A 16,645-nucleotide genomic window follows, 5' to 3' on the forward strand; every position below is an offset into this window, starting at 1 on the left:
GTGAATTAGGTTTTTACAATTAAAAATAATAATACCCTAATAAAAATTATGACTAGCATAATAGATAAGTATAGTTAATGAAATAAAAATAATAAAAACAAGTGTTCTAACAACTATGTCAATTAATGATTTTAGCACAATAAAAATATGAAATATAGCTATGACAATTTAAATAAAATAAAGAGATAAGGGAGAGAGAGGCAAACAAATTTATAGTGGTTCGATTTCAACTCGGCCTACGTCCACTCCTCAAGCTTCACTTGAGATTTTTCACTATTCTCTAGTTTCATAGGGTGCCAGTAACCTTTTCACATATGGAGCAATCCTCCACGGATTTTACACACACTTTCTAAGTCCAAAAAAAAAAAAAAACTGAGAGTACTACACTCTTACAGGATTGAAAAGAATGTGTTTTTGCTTTCACAAAAAGTTACAAGAATTATCTCTCAAAAATAGATATAAAAATGAGACTCTGATTTTTCTGTAAGCATGACACAGGAAAGATGGGTTTAAAGCTATACGACTTAATGTATAATTTCTGAGAGAAGATGTAAACAAAAATTGAAGAACACTTCTCAGAAAATTTTTCAGAGAATAGATGAGAGTGATTTTAGATCAAAGAATATTTTCTGGTTTTTGTAACTTGTTTGTAGTTTCTGTAACTTGTTCACATCAGAGGTTTTGGTATATATAATAAAACTTATAGTCGTTTATAGTCGTTGTATTCATTTGAATTTATAGCCGTTTATAGCCGTTGTATTCATTTGAATATCTTCCATTCAATCATTACTAATTTGAATGTCTTCCACTCCATCATTACTAATTTGAATATCTTTCACTTGAATCTTTTGAACCTTTTGAACTGCTGCTGTGCCGAGCTGTTTGAACCTCTGTTTTTGGGCTGTTTGAACTTCTGATTTAATCAAATATTAAATACATTCTAACAACATTTAGGATAAAGGTTTAGGTGAGAAATAATGGGATAAAATAAATTTTGATTCGATTTTTCTCTTTCAAATAAATTAAAATATAATTAAATAAATCATCAAAATAAATAAGTCTAATAGGTATTTTGGTAACTATGTCATTCATAGGACTTATTGAAATATAAGAAAATAATTTAGACAAAGTGGAATATAAGGCGAAGAAGGATTTATGAATAAATACACCATAAAAATTACAAAGCTGCTACAAGGCCCGAAATCCCAACGGCTCGAATGGCTCGAAATGGTTTCCCTCTGAAATTTTGATGCACGTGGAGCTCACTGAGATTAATTCAGTCCTTTGTCCTAGATGCTGCTACAAGAAGCCACATTCTACAAACCTCTCTCTCTCTCCACCACCAGAATGGCAGGCGCCACAGCACCGCCACTGACCCCAGCCCCAACACCCACCACCACATTACCAGAAAACCACCCAATCGGCCACCCACTCTTCACCAGAATCCGCCTCGCAACCAAATCAGACATCCCCCACATCCACAAGCTCATAACCTCCTCGCCTTCGAGCGACTCGGCTACCACTGCTCTGCCACCGAGTCCTCCCTGTCCTCCTTCCTCTTCCGCAACAATGCCAACCCCTCCCCTCCTTTCCACTCCTTCACCGTCTTCCTCCTCGAACTCTCTCCTACCTTCACCCCCTTCCTCTCCCCCCACCCCACCCCCTCGCTCTTCCGCCCTATCTCCAAATCTCTCAATTTCGACCTCCCCATCACCGACCCAGAATCCCATCTCTTCAAATCTTTCAAAACTGACTCCATCGTTGTTGGGTTTGTGCTCTTCTTCCCAAACTACTCAACATTCCTTGCCAAACTAGGGTCCTATATCGAAGACCTGTTCGTGAGGGAGTGTTATAGGAGCAAAGGGTTCGGGAAGATGAGGCGAGAGAGGTGAGAGGCGTGGGTCAAGAAAAGGAAGAAAATAAAAAATAAAAAATAAAATGAAACCCAAAACGACGTCGTTTTGGGTTTCGAGCCAACAAGATTTCGAGCCCTCAAACATTTTCGATAAAAATTATTGAATTTTAAAATTTTAAATTTGTCAAAAAAGTGAATGGAAATTTCATTGACATTACTTAAGGCCTCGTTTGGAAACCCTTATTTTTAGTCAAAAAGTCAAAAAGTTACTAAATTAGCCAAAAAACCAACAACTCATACCAAAAAGTCAAATATTCTCTTTTCTCTCTACTTTTTGCACAGCTTTTCGTAAAAAGCCAAAAAGTCATCCCAAACATACTAATTTTTTTAACTCATATTTTAGCCAAATAGCCAAAAAGTTACTAAATTAGCCTATTCCCAAACGAGGCCTAAGGCTCAATTTGATTAGATAGATATAGAAAAGTGAAAGAAAAAGGAAAAGAAAAATATATGTGTTTAGATAGAGAGTCATATAAACTAATGGAAACTAAAATTTATTGTATAATTTAAATTTGCTTGTTAGTTAAGTTAACAATTTCCTGCAAAATATGGAGGGAAATTTATTTTTTCTCACAAATGTTTCTTTTTTACCTATGTTTTGCTCTACAACTCCTTGTTACACTGTGATTATATTTTTTCTCATAATTTTTTTGCAAATTTTTTATCTATAAATGCATGCAAAAAAATAAATTTTTATTTATTTTTTTTTTTTACTTTTACTTTCTATCATTTTTATTTTTTATCACGTATATTTTTTTTTTAAAGCAAACGGAGCCGAGCCATAGTGAATTTTCACTTCGTCAAATAGTTCCTAGAAATAGTCGCCGAGAATGGGTCCATTGGTAATGAGTAGTCGTCACGAAAAAATTGTCACCAGTTGCAGGTTGGTCGATTAAATTATTTAATTTAAAATAATAAAAATTAAAATAAAACTTGAGTTAAATTTTAAGGTTTAAAGTATAATTTAGGCCCGGTTTGTCAAAAATCAATGAAAATAAAATAGATTAAAATAATTAATAAGATAAAATATTATATTCAACTCATAATTATTTGGAAAGTTATTTGTTGGTCCTAAATATAGTCCCGTGATGTCTCACGTGTGTTTTGATTGGTGAAAAAAGTAAAATCTACGATTTTGTATCAGGTGACTAGAGAATAAAAGAGAGCATGGAGGGGCATAAAAGTTTGTGATTGACCATGGCCACGTGCCTTAAGACCAACAAATAATTTTTCTAATTATTTCATTTTTGTTTTCTTCTTATAATCATTAAATCAATTATAAAAAAAAAATTAACTATCTTTTCAAACATAACTTTTTTAGTTAAGTTAAAATAACTAAAAAATTAAAAAGTCAATTAAAATGCCCAACTTTTCAATTATTTCAAATTATTTTTATTATTCTAACTTATTACGTAGAACAGCGTAAAGTCTTTAAATTTTTGGAGAATTTAGAAGAAAAACTCTAGAGTTTGAGGATTGTAGCAAAATGAATTCTGAGTTTTATAAATAATCGATTTCTTTTGTTCGGAAAGTCTTGATATACTTTTGATGGAGCTGATTTGGCACTCTACAATTGGAGGAAACAAAAGGCCGGCTTTACAGTTGTCCCCACGTGGGCCCACCACCAACCATTCAACCGTTAACTACCATTCTTTTCACAAGAAAGCGCGGGACAGGCAGAGAGAGAGAGAGAGAGAAAGAGAGAGTCATGAAGCTCAAACCTCAACAACCCTTCACCTGTCAACCATTTCCATGGAATCGTATGGACCCATCATCTCTCTCCCGCCGATCTCACTCTCCTGACTCTGCCGATGTTGCTCAAAGGCAAGATCAAGCTCCCGGAGAAAGCCCGGCGAGTATTTCCCGACCACCTCGGGAGCCTAGTCGCCGGATTCGAAGACAGGGAACAAGAAATCGAAATCGAGGTTTCTGATCCAAACTTCGAGCCCGGCGAAGAGCTCGAGACTTTTCAGCCCAATGTTTTGGCATCGGACCGAGAAATCGATAAAATTGATGACTACGAGATAGATAATGGCAAGTACTCTGATGGTGAATCGGACCTAAGCAAGGTCAGACCAAAGCCTGAGAAAGATGTGGCAGCTTCTGTTTCTGTTAAGGAAATCATCGTTGCCGACGAGAAAAGGTCAGATCTTGAGTACGAGGTTAGTATTAGTTTGAGTTTGTTTCAATGTGTTTTGAAACTTCAAGATTGACTTTCAAATTAAGACAGTGCATTTCTATGATTTTTGATGCTTTATGATTCAATTTCAGTAGTTTCACCCTTTGTTTGGTTTACTGAGAAAATTGAGGTAGAGAAAGCATTAATGCGCTTTGACGTCATTTTTTGTTAATAAAATATATTTTAAAAAAAATATTTTTACACTATTTTTTTAAAAAAATCACTCATTTTAATTTTTTTAAATATATTTAGTATGTTTAAATAAGTATATTAATTCACTAAAATGTTATAAATAATATTTTATTAAATCAAAATTTCTATTTTATGTAATAAAATATTTTTGATTTAAACATCAATCAAATGTTCAAAAATTAAAATAAATTTTTTTTTTAATTATAAAATATTTTACGTCGAAATACCCTAAATGTAAAAAACCCATATTTGTAGTTTGGCTCAGTTGACTGGATTTCATAGGGATGAAAAATCTAGGGTTAAAAGATTTTTATTTCTCTCCAGTATTTTGGCTACCAAATGGTGTGTTAGTGCATTGAGATTTTGCTTTTGTTTTTGAATTTGTTTCCATGTGTCATGAAATTTCAAGATTGAGTTTCAAAATCGTTGGTTTAGGATTCAATATTAAAAATATTCAGTTTAGTTTTACCCATCTACTGAGAAAATCAGGGAAAGTAAGCCCCAAAATTGCCAAGCCCACCTTCATCTTCAGGCTCAGTTGACTGGGTTCCATAGTGATGAGAAATCTAGGGCTAAATATATATATACACATCTGGTGGATGCAAACACAATGCCTTTGCAGTTTTGCATTTAAACTTTTAAATGACTTGCAATTGAGGGGCGGTCTGCTGAATGAGTAAAACATTTAGAAAGTTATTGGATGTAACAGTTATTTGTTGTCAAGGGCATTCTAGAAAGGAAAAAAAAAAATGACAGTGTTCACACCAAATAGAGTGTTCATTTTATATAATAGAATAGATATTTTGGTACATTAGGAATAAAGATTTTTGTTTATTTTATTTTTCTCTACTTTCTTGGCTACCTAATGGTGACCTCGTAGTAGTGTATTGGGGTTTCAGTTTTGTTTTTGTAGTCTTTTAGTTGTGATTGTCAGATTTTGAATTTGTTTTGTGGAAATGGTGCATTGATTAGCTTTCCCAAAAGGAGATAAATTTGGAAAAGTTGCAAAGAGTTGCTAGTTCGGGGCTTCCCGATGGAGGAGGTTTGCGGGCAACAGCTTGGAAGGTTAGGGTTCTCTTCTGGAATTAACTTTGTTTTGTAATTAATATTTTCAATATGGTTTTTACCACTTTGATTGAAAATGGGTTTTTATTTATTTATTTATTTATTTTTGAATGTGCAAGGCATATAGTTCTATATACACAGTGGTTCTCATTTATAGACATGATCTGAATGTAGAATGAAACCTGATCGTAATTGGTTTTACATTCAAGTTGGTTGGAAAGTTTAGTTTCTTGATATTGATAAGGCCACACTATCAATATTTGAATAACTAACCAGGCCACCTCAGCCTTTATTGTAGTCCAAGAGTAGATGGGTACGGCATCAATTACAACTTATTTTGTGCATTGTAATAGCTCAACAAGATGCATCAAAATGATGTGGAAAACAGGCAGGGAAAACAATGAAGGAAAATTTGTTGAGAAGTTCATTTTTAAGGGGTGTATAGCATTCAGTCAGAAACTTCTCTTAAGGTTTTTATTGATGATGTTAACATTTTTTTTTCCTTACGATAAAGTAACAGGAGTGAATTTATAATAGAAACCTAAACTTCAGGGAGGTTTCTGTCATTTCAAAAATCTCAAGGGAGGTTTTTCTACCATTTCATTAAACTTCAAGGGAAATTAGTGTAATTGGAAACTAAACCTTAAAGAGAAGTTTCTGTCATTTTAACAATTTCATTAAACCTTAGGGGATGTTAGTGTGATTGAAACTAAAACCTCAAGAGAGGTTTAAGTCATTTTGGAAACTTTGGGGAAGGTTGTTACAAATTTACTACCTCAGAAGATACTTGGAATTTCCTTCAAAAAATAATTTATTAAATAAATAATTTCTATGTTTCAGCCTTCCGCATAAAGTAGCAGCAGGGTTTCATGAGCCTTAGTAATTGGCTGAATTGAATTAACTGAAGACGGAAATAATTTGAAGTATGAATGTTGCTTGCATTGTCTAAGATTTAACTGTTGAGATAAAAATATTCTGCAACTAGATTAGCTTATGAAATGAGGCCAATTTTCCCAAATAGTTTTGTTTGAGATTCTTTTTTAGTTTCCTGGAAAGAGCATTGATAAAGAAGTAGAGAAATAACGGTTCAAATCATCCATAGGCTAATGCAACTTGCTTCATTACTTAGAATAGCAAGTATATCATGAAATATTTGTGCTGAGGAATTTTTTTCCCCTTGCGCTTGGATTTTTCATTGGAATGATCAGAAAATGGTACTAACATTACAATGTAATTATTCCCTTCACTTTTCTTCACCATTTCTTTTTGTGATTATTGAAGATAATATAAATTAGACTTACAATTGACAATATGTAACAACACAATAATCGTACAAAATATTTTTTACGAAAGAGTCTCACTGTAAATTACAATGATACTCACCTGTTGTAATAATATAAAATGCTTCATTTTATTGTCTCTTTTGATTCTCAATAAAGTTGTGTGATTATGAGGTTGTGCTAACGTTCTTTCTTGGAAGACATTTAGAATTTCATTTGAAGTTGAATCAATATTGTTTGTAGTCGATTCGCATATTATATACACTTCATTTCTTCATTTTGCTTCATCTTTCTAGAAATACCAAGTGTGACAATGACTTTCATTTCGCAGTTGATTTTGTTTGAGCTGAATGCCCTAATTACTGTGATTATATGATTTGCATATTCATCAAAACATGTCTTTCAAATACTCCGATATCAATTTACAGTAACCATGTGAGCTCCTTTACAATATTTGTTGTTTATGTGTAAGCTCAGAAAAGATTGAGTCCTCCGGCTCATGGCACAACTGAGCCAAGGAGTTTTTAGCTCTATTTGGAACATGACATGTCTCTATGAATAGTTCTAGAGCAGTATGCTACTGACCTGTCACACATAGTACGTGGTAAATCCAACTTATATTGTCCAAATTCTGTTTTAACCAATATGTTAGGGGGATTTAACGTTAGAAATTAAATCCTTAAAAATGCAATAAGCTGTTTTTAGTAGCAAAGTGTTCAGGGATTCGGTTTCCCTGATATGCAAATTCCCAGAGGCCAAGGAGCGACAATCTTGTAATTGTGAAGAAGTCAAAGCTGAAGCACTTTGAAATTCCAAACAGTTTTGTCATTCAGGCAAGCCTCAGTTATTCTTTCATGTTATGTTATGTGCACATTAGGGAACCCACTTGGAAGCCATATCAAAGCACCAAGGTAATCGAAGCGCAACTTCGAACTTATTTCGTATTTTTGGTTTCGAGGAGCGTTCAGGATTAGCCTTGTGGACCTTCGTACATGTACCGGTAATCCAGGATTCCAAGCTTCTTTACACTTGCATATAGGTTAGTTTTTTGGCTCAATCATTAGGTCCACCTCATTTATGAGGCATATGTTACATGGATTCGGGTATGGGTGTGGGTATGTATCTAGAGGTCGGACTCATCAAATTATAAATTTAAGGGTACTCAGACTCAGCAACTAAGAAGCACGGACTCTTCTAAGAAGGTGACGTATCCGTGTCGTGTCCGTGTCGGACACCGACACTCTTTGGACACGTGTCCGACACTCTTCAAAACGTGTCCTAATTTTTAAATTTTTTTAAACAGCCGAACACTCTTTGGATATTTAGAAGACACACATGTCAATCACATAAACACACGTGTCTATCGATTGGATACATGTGAAACTAATTATAAGTTTAAACAAAATAACTTAAGATACAATAATAAAACAAAAATCATATAAATTTATAAGAATTAGTATCATATTGCATTTTTTATTATCTTTGAATGATATATTAATATATATAACATATAATAAATATATAAAATTACATATTTCACGCGTGTCCCCTACGTGTCGTGTCTTTCATTTTTTGAAAATTAACGTGTCAGCGTGTCTGTGTCGTATCCGTGTCGTGTCACGTGTCTGTGTCCATACTTCTTAGCTCAGCAAAAAAGTGTCATATTTTTGTTTTTTTAATCATGTATGTGAGATAAAATGGTGCTATATGTAATTTACAGTGTCAAAAAGACATTTATAGTATTTGTGTGACAATAGGTACATATAATAATGGTGTTGAAAACAATTATATAAGAGGTGTTCGATGAAAAGTATCCGATTCATATCCCATTCCCTTGTCCCAGTGTCGGGTGTTCGACATGGGTATTTGATTTATTTTGAAGAGTCCTGTAACACAAACTCACATAGCCTGCATCAGTAACAGTTACTGTAGAAGAAAACAATAGCTACAAATCTTATTCACCTGTCAACCCACATGTAGAATTGAAAAAAAAATAGGAAAATGCTATAGGTCCCAATTTTTTTACCAAATAAATGACCAAATGTCTCACATGGATGCACATTTGTGGACCCCACACCAATGTGAGAAATGTGGACTCCACTCCATATGAGACATTTGGTCATTTATTTGGTAGAAAATTTGGTATCCCTAGCATTACCCAAAAATATATATATATATATATCCGAATCTTGAAAAGCTACAAGTTGTTATATGATGCTACAGTGAAAAAGACTTCAGCAAGTTAGTTTCAAACGAGGATCAGTTCAGTTGGCTTCCCAGTGACTGTTAAGTCACCAACTTCCCAAAAACTTAAGCTAATAGGCTATGGGCCAAACAATGTATATGATGCTATTCAACACCCTTCCTCACGCGCAAACCATTTCTTGCACATAGAGAGACAAAGAGAGAACCAAACAGAAAGAATGTTGGAAATTCGTGGTGGGTTAGACACATCTCAAATCACAATGTGGGAGAGAAGTGAATAGGAAGAGATCACTTTGTAATTTTCATTTCACTAAATCATAGGTTACTACATCATACTCCATCTCAATTCCTATTTCACTCTTTTTCACTTATCTACTTAATCCCTAAGGTACATGGGTATTCATAGGATCCAAAGAACATGAACCAAGACATTAATGAGTCATAACCCTTCATCTACGTACATGACCATTATTTAACTACATACATGAACATGAACCACTTCATGCATGTATCATGTATGTCTAGACATTTAATTATCTAAATCAAGTTTACTTCTCGACATTCCCCCTTAAACTTGATTTTGCATTGAAGTCCTTGTGCTACAAAAAAGCTTCGTGGTTGATCAGTTTCAAAGCAACATTTCTGGTACTATTTTCAAATCCATCACCTTCAATAGCAATTCACAGCCATCTCCATGGATGTATAAACTTTGAATTTGAATTTTTTAAAAACACTCTTGCATTTCTTCCTTACATGCTTGTGCAATGCCTTCAAATGAGGAGCTTCTAATTTTTTCTTCACGTGAGCATTCCACAAGCCTTCATTCTTGAATTTGTAATGCTTCTTGAATTCTGCATTCGCTTGCTCTTGGGGATCAAAAAATTCTTCCATATTTACCCAATTCGTGTCAAAAGTTGTATTCTCCAAACTAATTTGTGAATAACAACTTCTAAAATTCCATCCCCTTGATATTTTCTATCACACTTTAACGAAACAGCTCCATCACCACTAACATCATAAGGTTCAATGACAAATGCCAAAATGCCCTCCAAAATATGCCGCAGCAGTTGGTATTTTGAGCATCTTCTTCATATGATATCGGATTGAGATGAGGTTCAATGATAATCATAAGGTTCATATTTTATTCATTTCAAGTCCAAACGATGCAAATCTTGTGTCTAAATTGAAGCTTTACAAGTCTAGTTTCAGATGGAATTAATCTCATGTCAAAATTCATAGCATGGAGGCAGATATCAATAAAATATTTAGATGTAACGCATGTGTTCAACAACTAGCCACCAAATTTGACTTCTTAAATCTTTCATTTTCAACCATGAGTGGTTGTATTTATGAGCAAATCTCTAAATATTTGAGTAGGAAAGACTTTGTACATGTATTTGGATTGATAAATAGAGAAGTTGGGTTGATCAAAGAAAAAAACAACTCCTAATATGATCGTCAAAAAAATTCATATACCGAAACTCTAGGCATGGACTATCTTCAGTTAGTACGAACCGTCTTACGCTAAAACTACTGTTGTAGGAATGGTCCAGCTTCCCTATGCAAGGTAAGTATTTCTGCTTGTCATGCAGGTGACCCGAGTTCAATCCTGGCAACGCTGCCAAAAATTGATCGTTCAAAAACTAGTAACCCATAACTATGCAAAATAAAGAATATAGTAGAATGGGTACGGGTGTCATACCACAGTGATTGTATTAACTAAAGTGCTTAAAATCGAAATTTATTTTCATTTGATCAAAGAAGGTTGATGATATGGACTTAATGGAAATGACAATTAAGTATAAAATAATGATGGAGTTTGGTTGAGGAAAATTCCTTACGATGTTCAAATCCACCAATACTCACGTAACACGAGGTAATTGTAACCGTTCTTGGAAGATTAATTAGTGAATAATTATGATATATTATGACTACAAGTCCTAATATGATCATTAAAATATTCATATATTGAGACTCTAAACATAGACCATCTTCAGTTGGTACGAACCATTTTATGCTAAAATTACTGCCGTAGGAACGGTTTGTCTTTCCTAAGCATGGTCTATCTTAGGATCTCAATATATGTACATATAAAACTATTGCATAACCATGCATTTGAAATCACAGAAATCAAACACAAGAAGTAAGATTAATTTTTACATACAGAAAAATCTTTAAATGTTATGCAATTATTATCCAAGCATAACACAACCCAAGAATTAATTACAAAGCTTCAATCATTCCTTGAGTAGGGCTTCATCTAAGCCCTAATAATGAGAAGTTAATATACACATGATTGAGGAAATTTCCATAACTATCTTAGAAGAAAGCTTGGAAGAAAATTTTCTCCTTATTTTATTTTCTACTACTCATCTTCACTTCTCTTCTTTTTTTGATTAACACAACTTCTCTATTTATAGAGAACATACATGTACAAAATCTTTTTTCTCCTAATATTCAGGGATTTTCTCATAAATACAACCATTCATGGTTGAAAATGGAAGATTTGGGAAGTCAAATTTGGTGGCTAGTTATTGAACATATGAGTTATGTCTGATCTTTTATTCATATCTCTCCATGCTACGAATTTTGACATGAGGCTAGTTTCATCTGAAATTAGACTTCTAGGGCTTCAATTTAGACACAAGATTTGCATCGTTTGGACATGAAATGAATAAGATATGATTTTTCAAGTTTGATGCATGTAATCTGTCCTTAATGCAATTCTTTTCTCTGAATATGTTCTCATTTTTGACCTCCAACATGGCTGAATTGAGAAAATATTGTGAAACAATAATTTGTATCCCTTTAAGTTAGCTTTTTAATGACACTTGAATCAGCTCAATCGTATATTGTATGAAGAAGATATGCTCAAAATACCAACTGTAGTTCAGAGAAACTTCCAACTCAAAAATTTAAGATTTTGTTCTTAAATTTGATTGGGTAATCCTTTCTTCCAAAAGCCCATGTAAGCTTTGTAAAAATCATCCTACTCATATCGTTTGAGTGTAAAGACTTGGAAAACCTACAAATCCATAACGAAGGAGAGCCATGGTGGGTTAGACAATACGTGGAGGGTTAGACATGTGGTAGCTTTGATACCACTTTGTTGCCAATACGTGGTGGGTTAGACACACCTCTAATCACGATGAGGGAGAGAAGAGAAGTGAATAGGAAGAGAACAATTTGTAATTTTCATTTCACAAAATTATAGGTTACTACACCATACTCGATCTCAATTCCTATTTCATTTCTCTGCTTAATTCCTAAAGTAGATAGGTATTTATAGGATCCTAAGAACATGAACCAAGTCATTTACATGAAACAAGACATTAATGAGTCATAACCCTTCATCTACATACATTGCACATTATTTACTACATACATGAACATGAACCACTTCATGCATGTATCATGTATGTGTAGGAATTTAATTATCTAAATCAAGTTTACTTTTCAACAAAGAGAAACAAATAACCAAACAAGAAGAAATCAAATGGGGACAAAATACCAAATATGAACGGAGAGACTTGAACCCAAGACCTCTCTCAACATGAGCTTTGATACCATGTTACGTCACCAACATTTCCAAAAGCTTAAGCTGATAGGTAATGGGCCCAACAATGTATATCAACATATTCAACAATGACAAACCACTACTATAAATAACCCATTTGGGGGAGCTTATTAGGCGTCGAAGTGAGAGTTCATTTGTATAATCACTTGAGAGTATTTTTTGAATACCCACAGTTGAGTGGAGAGAGAGGTGAGTTGGAGCATCTCCAGAGAGATTGAGAGATCATTGTATCTCTTTGAACACTTGTTCTTGTTTGAGAATGAAAAGTATTGTTTGTGGGATTGCCTGGGGATGTAGGCTTAGCAGAACCACGTAATGCTCTGTTATCTTGTGTGATTGTCTCTTTCTTACCATTCTCTATACTTTTGTTTGTATTATTGTTCTCAATATACATAACCATCATCAACCTTGATGTGGTATAGTTTTCTAGAGGCTCTCTGCACAACATATAGTTAGCCCTAATTGTTTGATTCATGGAGTTAATGTATCAACTAATGCTATCTGTCGCACGCTTGCAGTTGCTCTTGGGTTATTTGCCAGCTTCTCGAGACTTATGGGAGAAAGAGCTAGCTGAAAATCGATTAAAATATGCGAAGTTAAAAGAGGAGCTTCTCTTGAGTCCTGTAAGATGATTTTGACCATGATCAACTATTTTCACATAGTAAGAATTGCCAATGGTTTACTAACTAAATTGTCTAGCTAAAGCAATATTTTAGCAATAAATAGTATCAAAATGCTATATTTTAACGATGTTACTCCAATGGTCATTTTTCTATTTTTGGTACAACCAACTTTCCCTCCCCATTTAAACTACCATTTTTTCAACTTCCATTACTCAACCATGTCTTCGTCCCGCTATGCACCCTACATTGCTTTTCTTTCTTTTTTTGTTTCTTTCTTTTTTGTTTTTCTTTTTTTTCCCCTCTTTTTATTGCTCTCTCTACAATCTCTATGCTCCTACCCATTCTTGCTCTACAAAATATTCGTTTTGATCTCTCTCTTACACTCTGGTACTTTATTTTTTATGGAAGTGCTATGAAAAATTTTGGAGTTTGAGTTTGTTCAGTATGGAGTTTGAGTTATTGTTGATTTGTTTGATTTTTTAAGTTCATTTTGAAATTTTTGGTTAGGGGAGATAAACCGTGTTTTTGGTATACAATTGGGGAAGATGAAAAGTGTTATTTGGGCAATTTTGTTGGGTTGGCAGATTTATCTATAGCTAAACCTTGTGCCACAACGTATAGCAAATCTAAAAAATAAAGTATTCCTTTTAGCTAGCTATTGAAGAGGGAAAAAATTAAACTTCATGCTATTTTTTGAACAATAGCAACCCTTACACCTCACCATTGGAGAATCTCTTAGGTTGTGCTTGGATTTCCTTAGCTTATATTTCATTCATATTGTCCCTACATTTTCCCTTGCCATTTCCAAATCCCTAATCAAATCAATGATCCAAAAACACCATTAATGGACTATAATTTTGTTGGTGCTGAATTTTTTTGCCCATACACCTCAATATGTAGTATCTCTGGTTGCTGGTAAATATGCACTAATTTAAGGCTTCAATCTAGACAGACAGAATTCTCTCGAAGAAACGGTGAAGTGTTGAATTCTAACCAGCAGTGTGCTGACGGTGATGTTGATGGGCCGCTTGAGCGACAAGACATTTCTAATGAAGATCATCCTCTGAACCTTGGTAAGGCTAGTGTTTGGCACCAATTCTTTCAGGTAAAGATCTTCTCCATCTTTAGGTGCCCAGTTGAAATTCTTGTGTTGTACTAGACAGATGCTCATGGTAACAGATGCATTTTGTTTCCAGTTCACAGAGATTGCAGAGCAGATTGATCGTGACTTGCAACGCACGCACCCAGATATGAAATTCTTCTCTGGGGAATCATCATTGAGTAGGAAAAACCGGGTATTTTAATTTTTTTTGTTTGTTGTGGAAGTGAATTCTGTTAAGATTGTATGTTATGCCAAAGTCAGAAGTCCCTACAGGGGTAACCTTGTCATGACTGGACTGGACCGTCCAGTCCATATGTTGTTCGTTTATGTAGATCATTTACAGAAAAAAATCAGACTGATTCATAATCGCAGCCTCATGATTTCATCATATTTGTTGTCAAAGAAATGGACGATAAGTATGATTTTCATAACTGACTACAAGACAAATAGGATGCAATTATGCTGCTATATTTATTGGATCAAACTAATTTTTTTCATAGATAATCCACACATAAGCCTAGAAATGAGTAGTTTTGATCATCAAATCGGCCACATGGATACCAGACTGGAGAGAATCTAGTCTTTTCCCATATCTTGAGCTAATATAAAGATTCTCATTGACTGGATATGTTGGCTGCTTTATTTCTATCTACAGGAAGCAATGAGAAATATTCTTCTTCTGTTTGCGAAACTAAACCCTGAAATCCGTTACGTCCAAGGCATGAACGAGGTTTTAGCACCAATATTCTATGTATTTAGTACTGATACTGATGAACAAAATGCTGTGAGAATTTCTGCGACCTTGGTGTTTCTATTTTTTTTTATATTTTTAGTTCTGACTTAAAGAGTAAAATCCAGATATGCTTGTTGTTTTTACATTGAAATCAGTACATTTTGGGGCTAATCTGAACTGAATAACATTAATGTTTATTTTTGTTCCATTATGCAGGCAAATGCAGAGGCCGATAGTTTTTCTTGTTTTGTTCGACTCTTAAGTGACTCAGTCGATCACTTTTGTCAACAACTGGACAATAGTTCTGTTGGTATTCATTCTACCCTTTCTCGCTTGTCAGAGTTATTGAAAGACAATGATGAAGAACTGTGGCGGCATCTTGAATACACAACCAAGGTAATATAAATGCATATTTGGATGTCTGAATATTTTTCAGAATCCTTGTCACTCAATTTTTCTCATTGTCTATTAAAGTTGTATTTGGATCATGGATCTGGATAGAAATTTGAAAGAAAAAAAAATGGCAAGGGATATGTAAAAGAAATATAAGCTATTTTTTAAATTTCTTTTCCATTTCCTTTGGCCTTTTTTTTTTTTTTTTCAAATCCTACTCAAATCCATGATACGGCCTAAAAAGTGTCATTCTGTCAACTACCAAAGAAAGTTTGTAATGTTGTCGACAACTTATTTGATTTGAAGTTTGAATTATGAGAAACTTACATTACCGGTCCTAATGAGCAGGTCAACCCACAATTTTATGGATTTAGGTGGATCACTCTGTTGCTTACGCAGGAATTTGATCTTCATTCTGTCATGAGGATTTGGGATACCCTTTTAAGCAATCCTTTTGGTGTTCAGGTTCTCTCTCTCTCTCTCTCTCTCGGCTCAACTACTTTTAGGTGGGGTTTGGCAAATGTGTTTTTTGTAGATTTTTTTATGCTTTATTTATTTTATTTTTTTTGGCATTTTTTTTTAGTTAAACGTAATTTTGCTAAAAAAAAAACTAATACATTTGACAAATGGTAAACAAGTTGTCCCTTTGTTATTGGGAAGTTGAGCGGAAAAGTTGTTTATTTCCCATTTTGTCAGCTAAATCAGCCATTGTCAAATGGGCAAATATTTTTTGTAGCTGAAAATAGTCAAGAAGTGGCTAATATGTAAGCTATTGACAAACAAAAGAAGCTCAATTTTTACTCAGTCTAGTTTTCTTCTCATCAGTTTAAAATTTATTCAGCCAATTTGCACCGGTTTATGTGATGCTGATGTATTTGGAGCTCTTTGTGCAGGAAATGCTTTTACGGGTATGTTGTGCAATGTTGCTATGCATTAAAAGCAGTTTGTTGAGTGGTGATTTCATAGCCAACTTGAAGCTTCTGCAGCACTACCCCAAGATCAACATTGAACACCTTCTCCGGGTTGCCAAGGATATCAGCCCCGACACGTCTTCCTTTCATTTGTCACTGTAAATTTTATCTGATGATATACGAAGAGGGGAGGAGGGGAGAAAAAGCACTTTTATTTGCAAAATGTCTCCCTTGACATTGTTCATGAATATAACAGAATTTATCAGTAGATTTTGAGTTGATTGCAATATAGGTATAACAATCTCATGAACAGAAGTATGTCTAAGAACCAAAAAATCAAATATAAAACTAGACACGGAAAACACATGAATGGGCTTGATTTTACAAGATTTGTTGGTAGCACTCAATTCTAGACAATTCTGTCTATTCATGTATTTTCTGCATCTGGTTTTGTATTTGGTTTACATGTT

At 34.1% G+C, this 16,645-nt stretch overlaps 1 protein-coding gene and 1 pseudogene across 5 annotated transcripts; both read left to right on the plus strand.

The window, feature by feature from the left end:
• The first annotated feature begins 1,069 nt into the window (after positions 1-1,069).
• LOC145806424 (GCN5-related N-acetyltransferase 8 pseudogene) lies at positions 1,070-1,958 on the plus strand (annotated as a pseudogene). Its single transcript, XR_014349539.1, has one exon. The product of XR_014349539.1 is annotated as a GCN5-related N-acetyltransferase 8 pseudogene (transcript).
• A 1,526-nt stretch (positions 1,959-3,484) lies between these two features.
• Positions 3,485-16,462, plus strand: LOC114273856 (uncharacterized). 4 transcript variants are annotated; one of them, XM_028215675.2, is made up of 9 exons: positions 3,485-4,077; positions 5,259-5,351; positions 12,932-13,036; positions 13,989-14,141; positions 14,233-14,331; positions 14,794-14,922; positions 15,088-15,267; positions 15,613-15,729; positions 16,158-16,462. In XM_028215675.2, exons 1-9 carry the CDS (start codon positions 3,727-3,729, stop codon positions 16,335-16,337), a joined length of 1,407 nt encoding a protein of 468 aa, XP_028071476.2. In that variant the 5' UTR covers positions 3,485-3,726; the 3' UTR covers positions 16,338-16,462. The 4 variants fall into 4 exon arrangements, with proteins under 4 accessions (XP_028071476.2, XP_028071478.2, XP_028071477.2 ...); XM_028215677.2 differs by lacking the exon at positions 14,794-14,922; XM_028215676.2 differs by lacking the exon at positions 12,932-13,036 and having other exon boundaries at positions 3,590-4,077.
• Positions 16,463-16,645: the final 183 nt, after the last annotated feature.

This window comes from Camellia sinensis, chromosome 13, assembly GCF_055761805.1.
Source record: "Camellia sinensis isolate YWXY chromosome 13, ASM5576180v1, whole genome shotgun sequence".
NCBI lineage: Eukaryota > Viridiplantae > Streptophyta > Magnoliopsida > Ericales > Theaceae > Camellia > Camellia sinensis.

Coding starts and splice junctions, on each gene's coding strand:
- LOC114273856 (XM_028215675.2), top strand. CDS start 3,727: ATGTTGCTCAAAGGCAAGATCAAGCTCCCGGAGAAAGCCCGGCGAGTA. Junction 13,037..13,988: donor AGGAGCTTCTCTTGAGTCCT/GTAAGATGATTT, acceptor CAATCTAGACAG/ACAGAATTCTCTCGAAGAAA. Junction 15,730..16,157: donor GCAATCCTTTTGGTGTTCAG/GTTCTCTCTCTC, acceptor CTCTTTGTGCAG/GAAATGCTTTTACGGGTATG.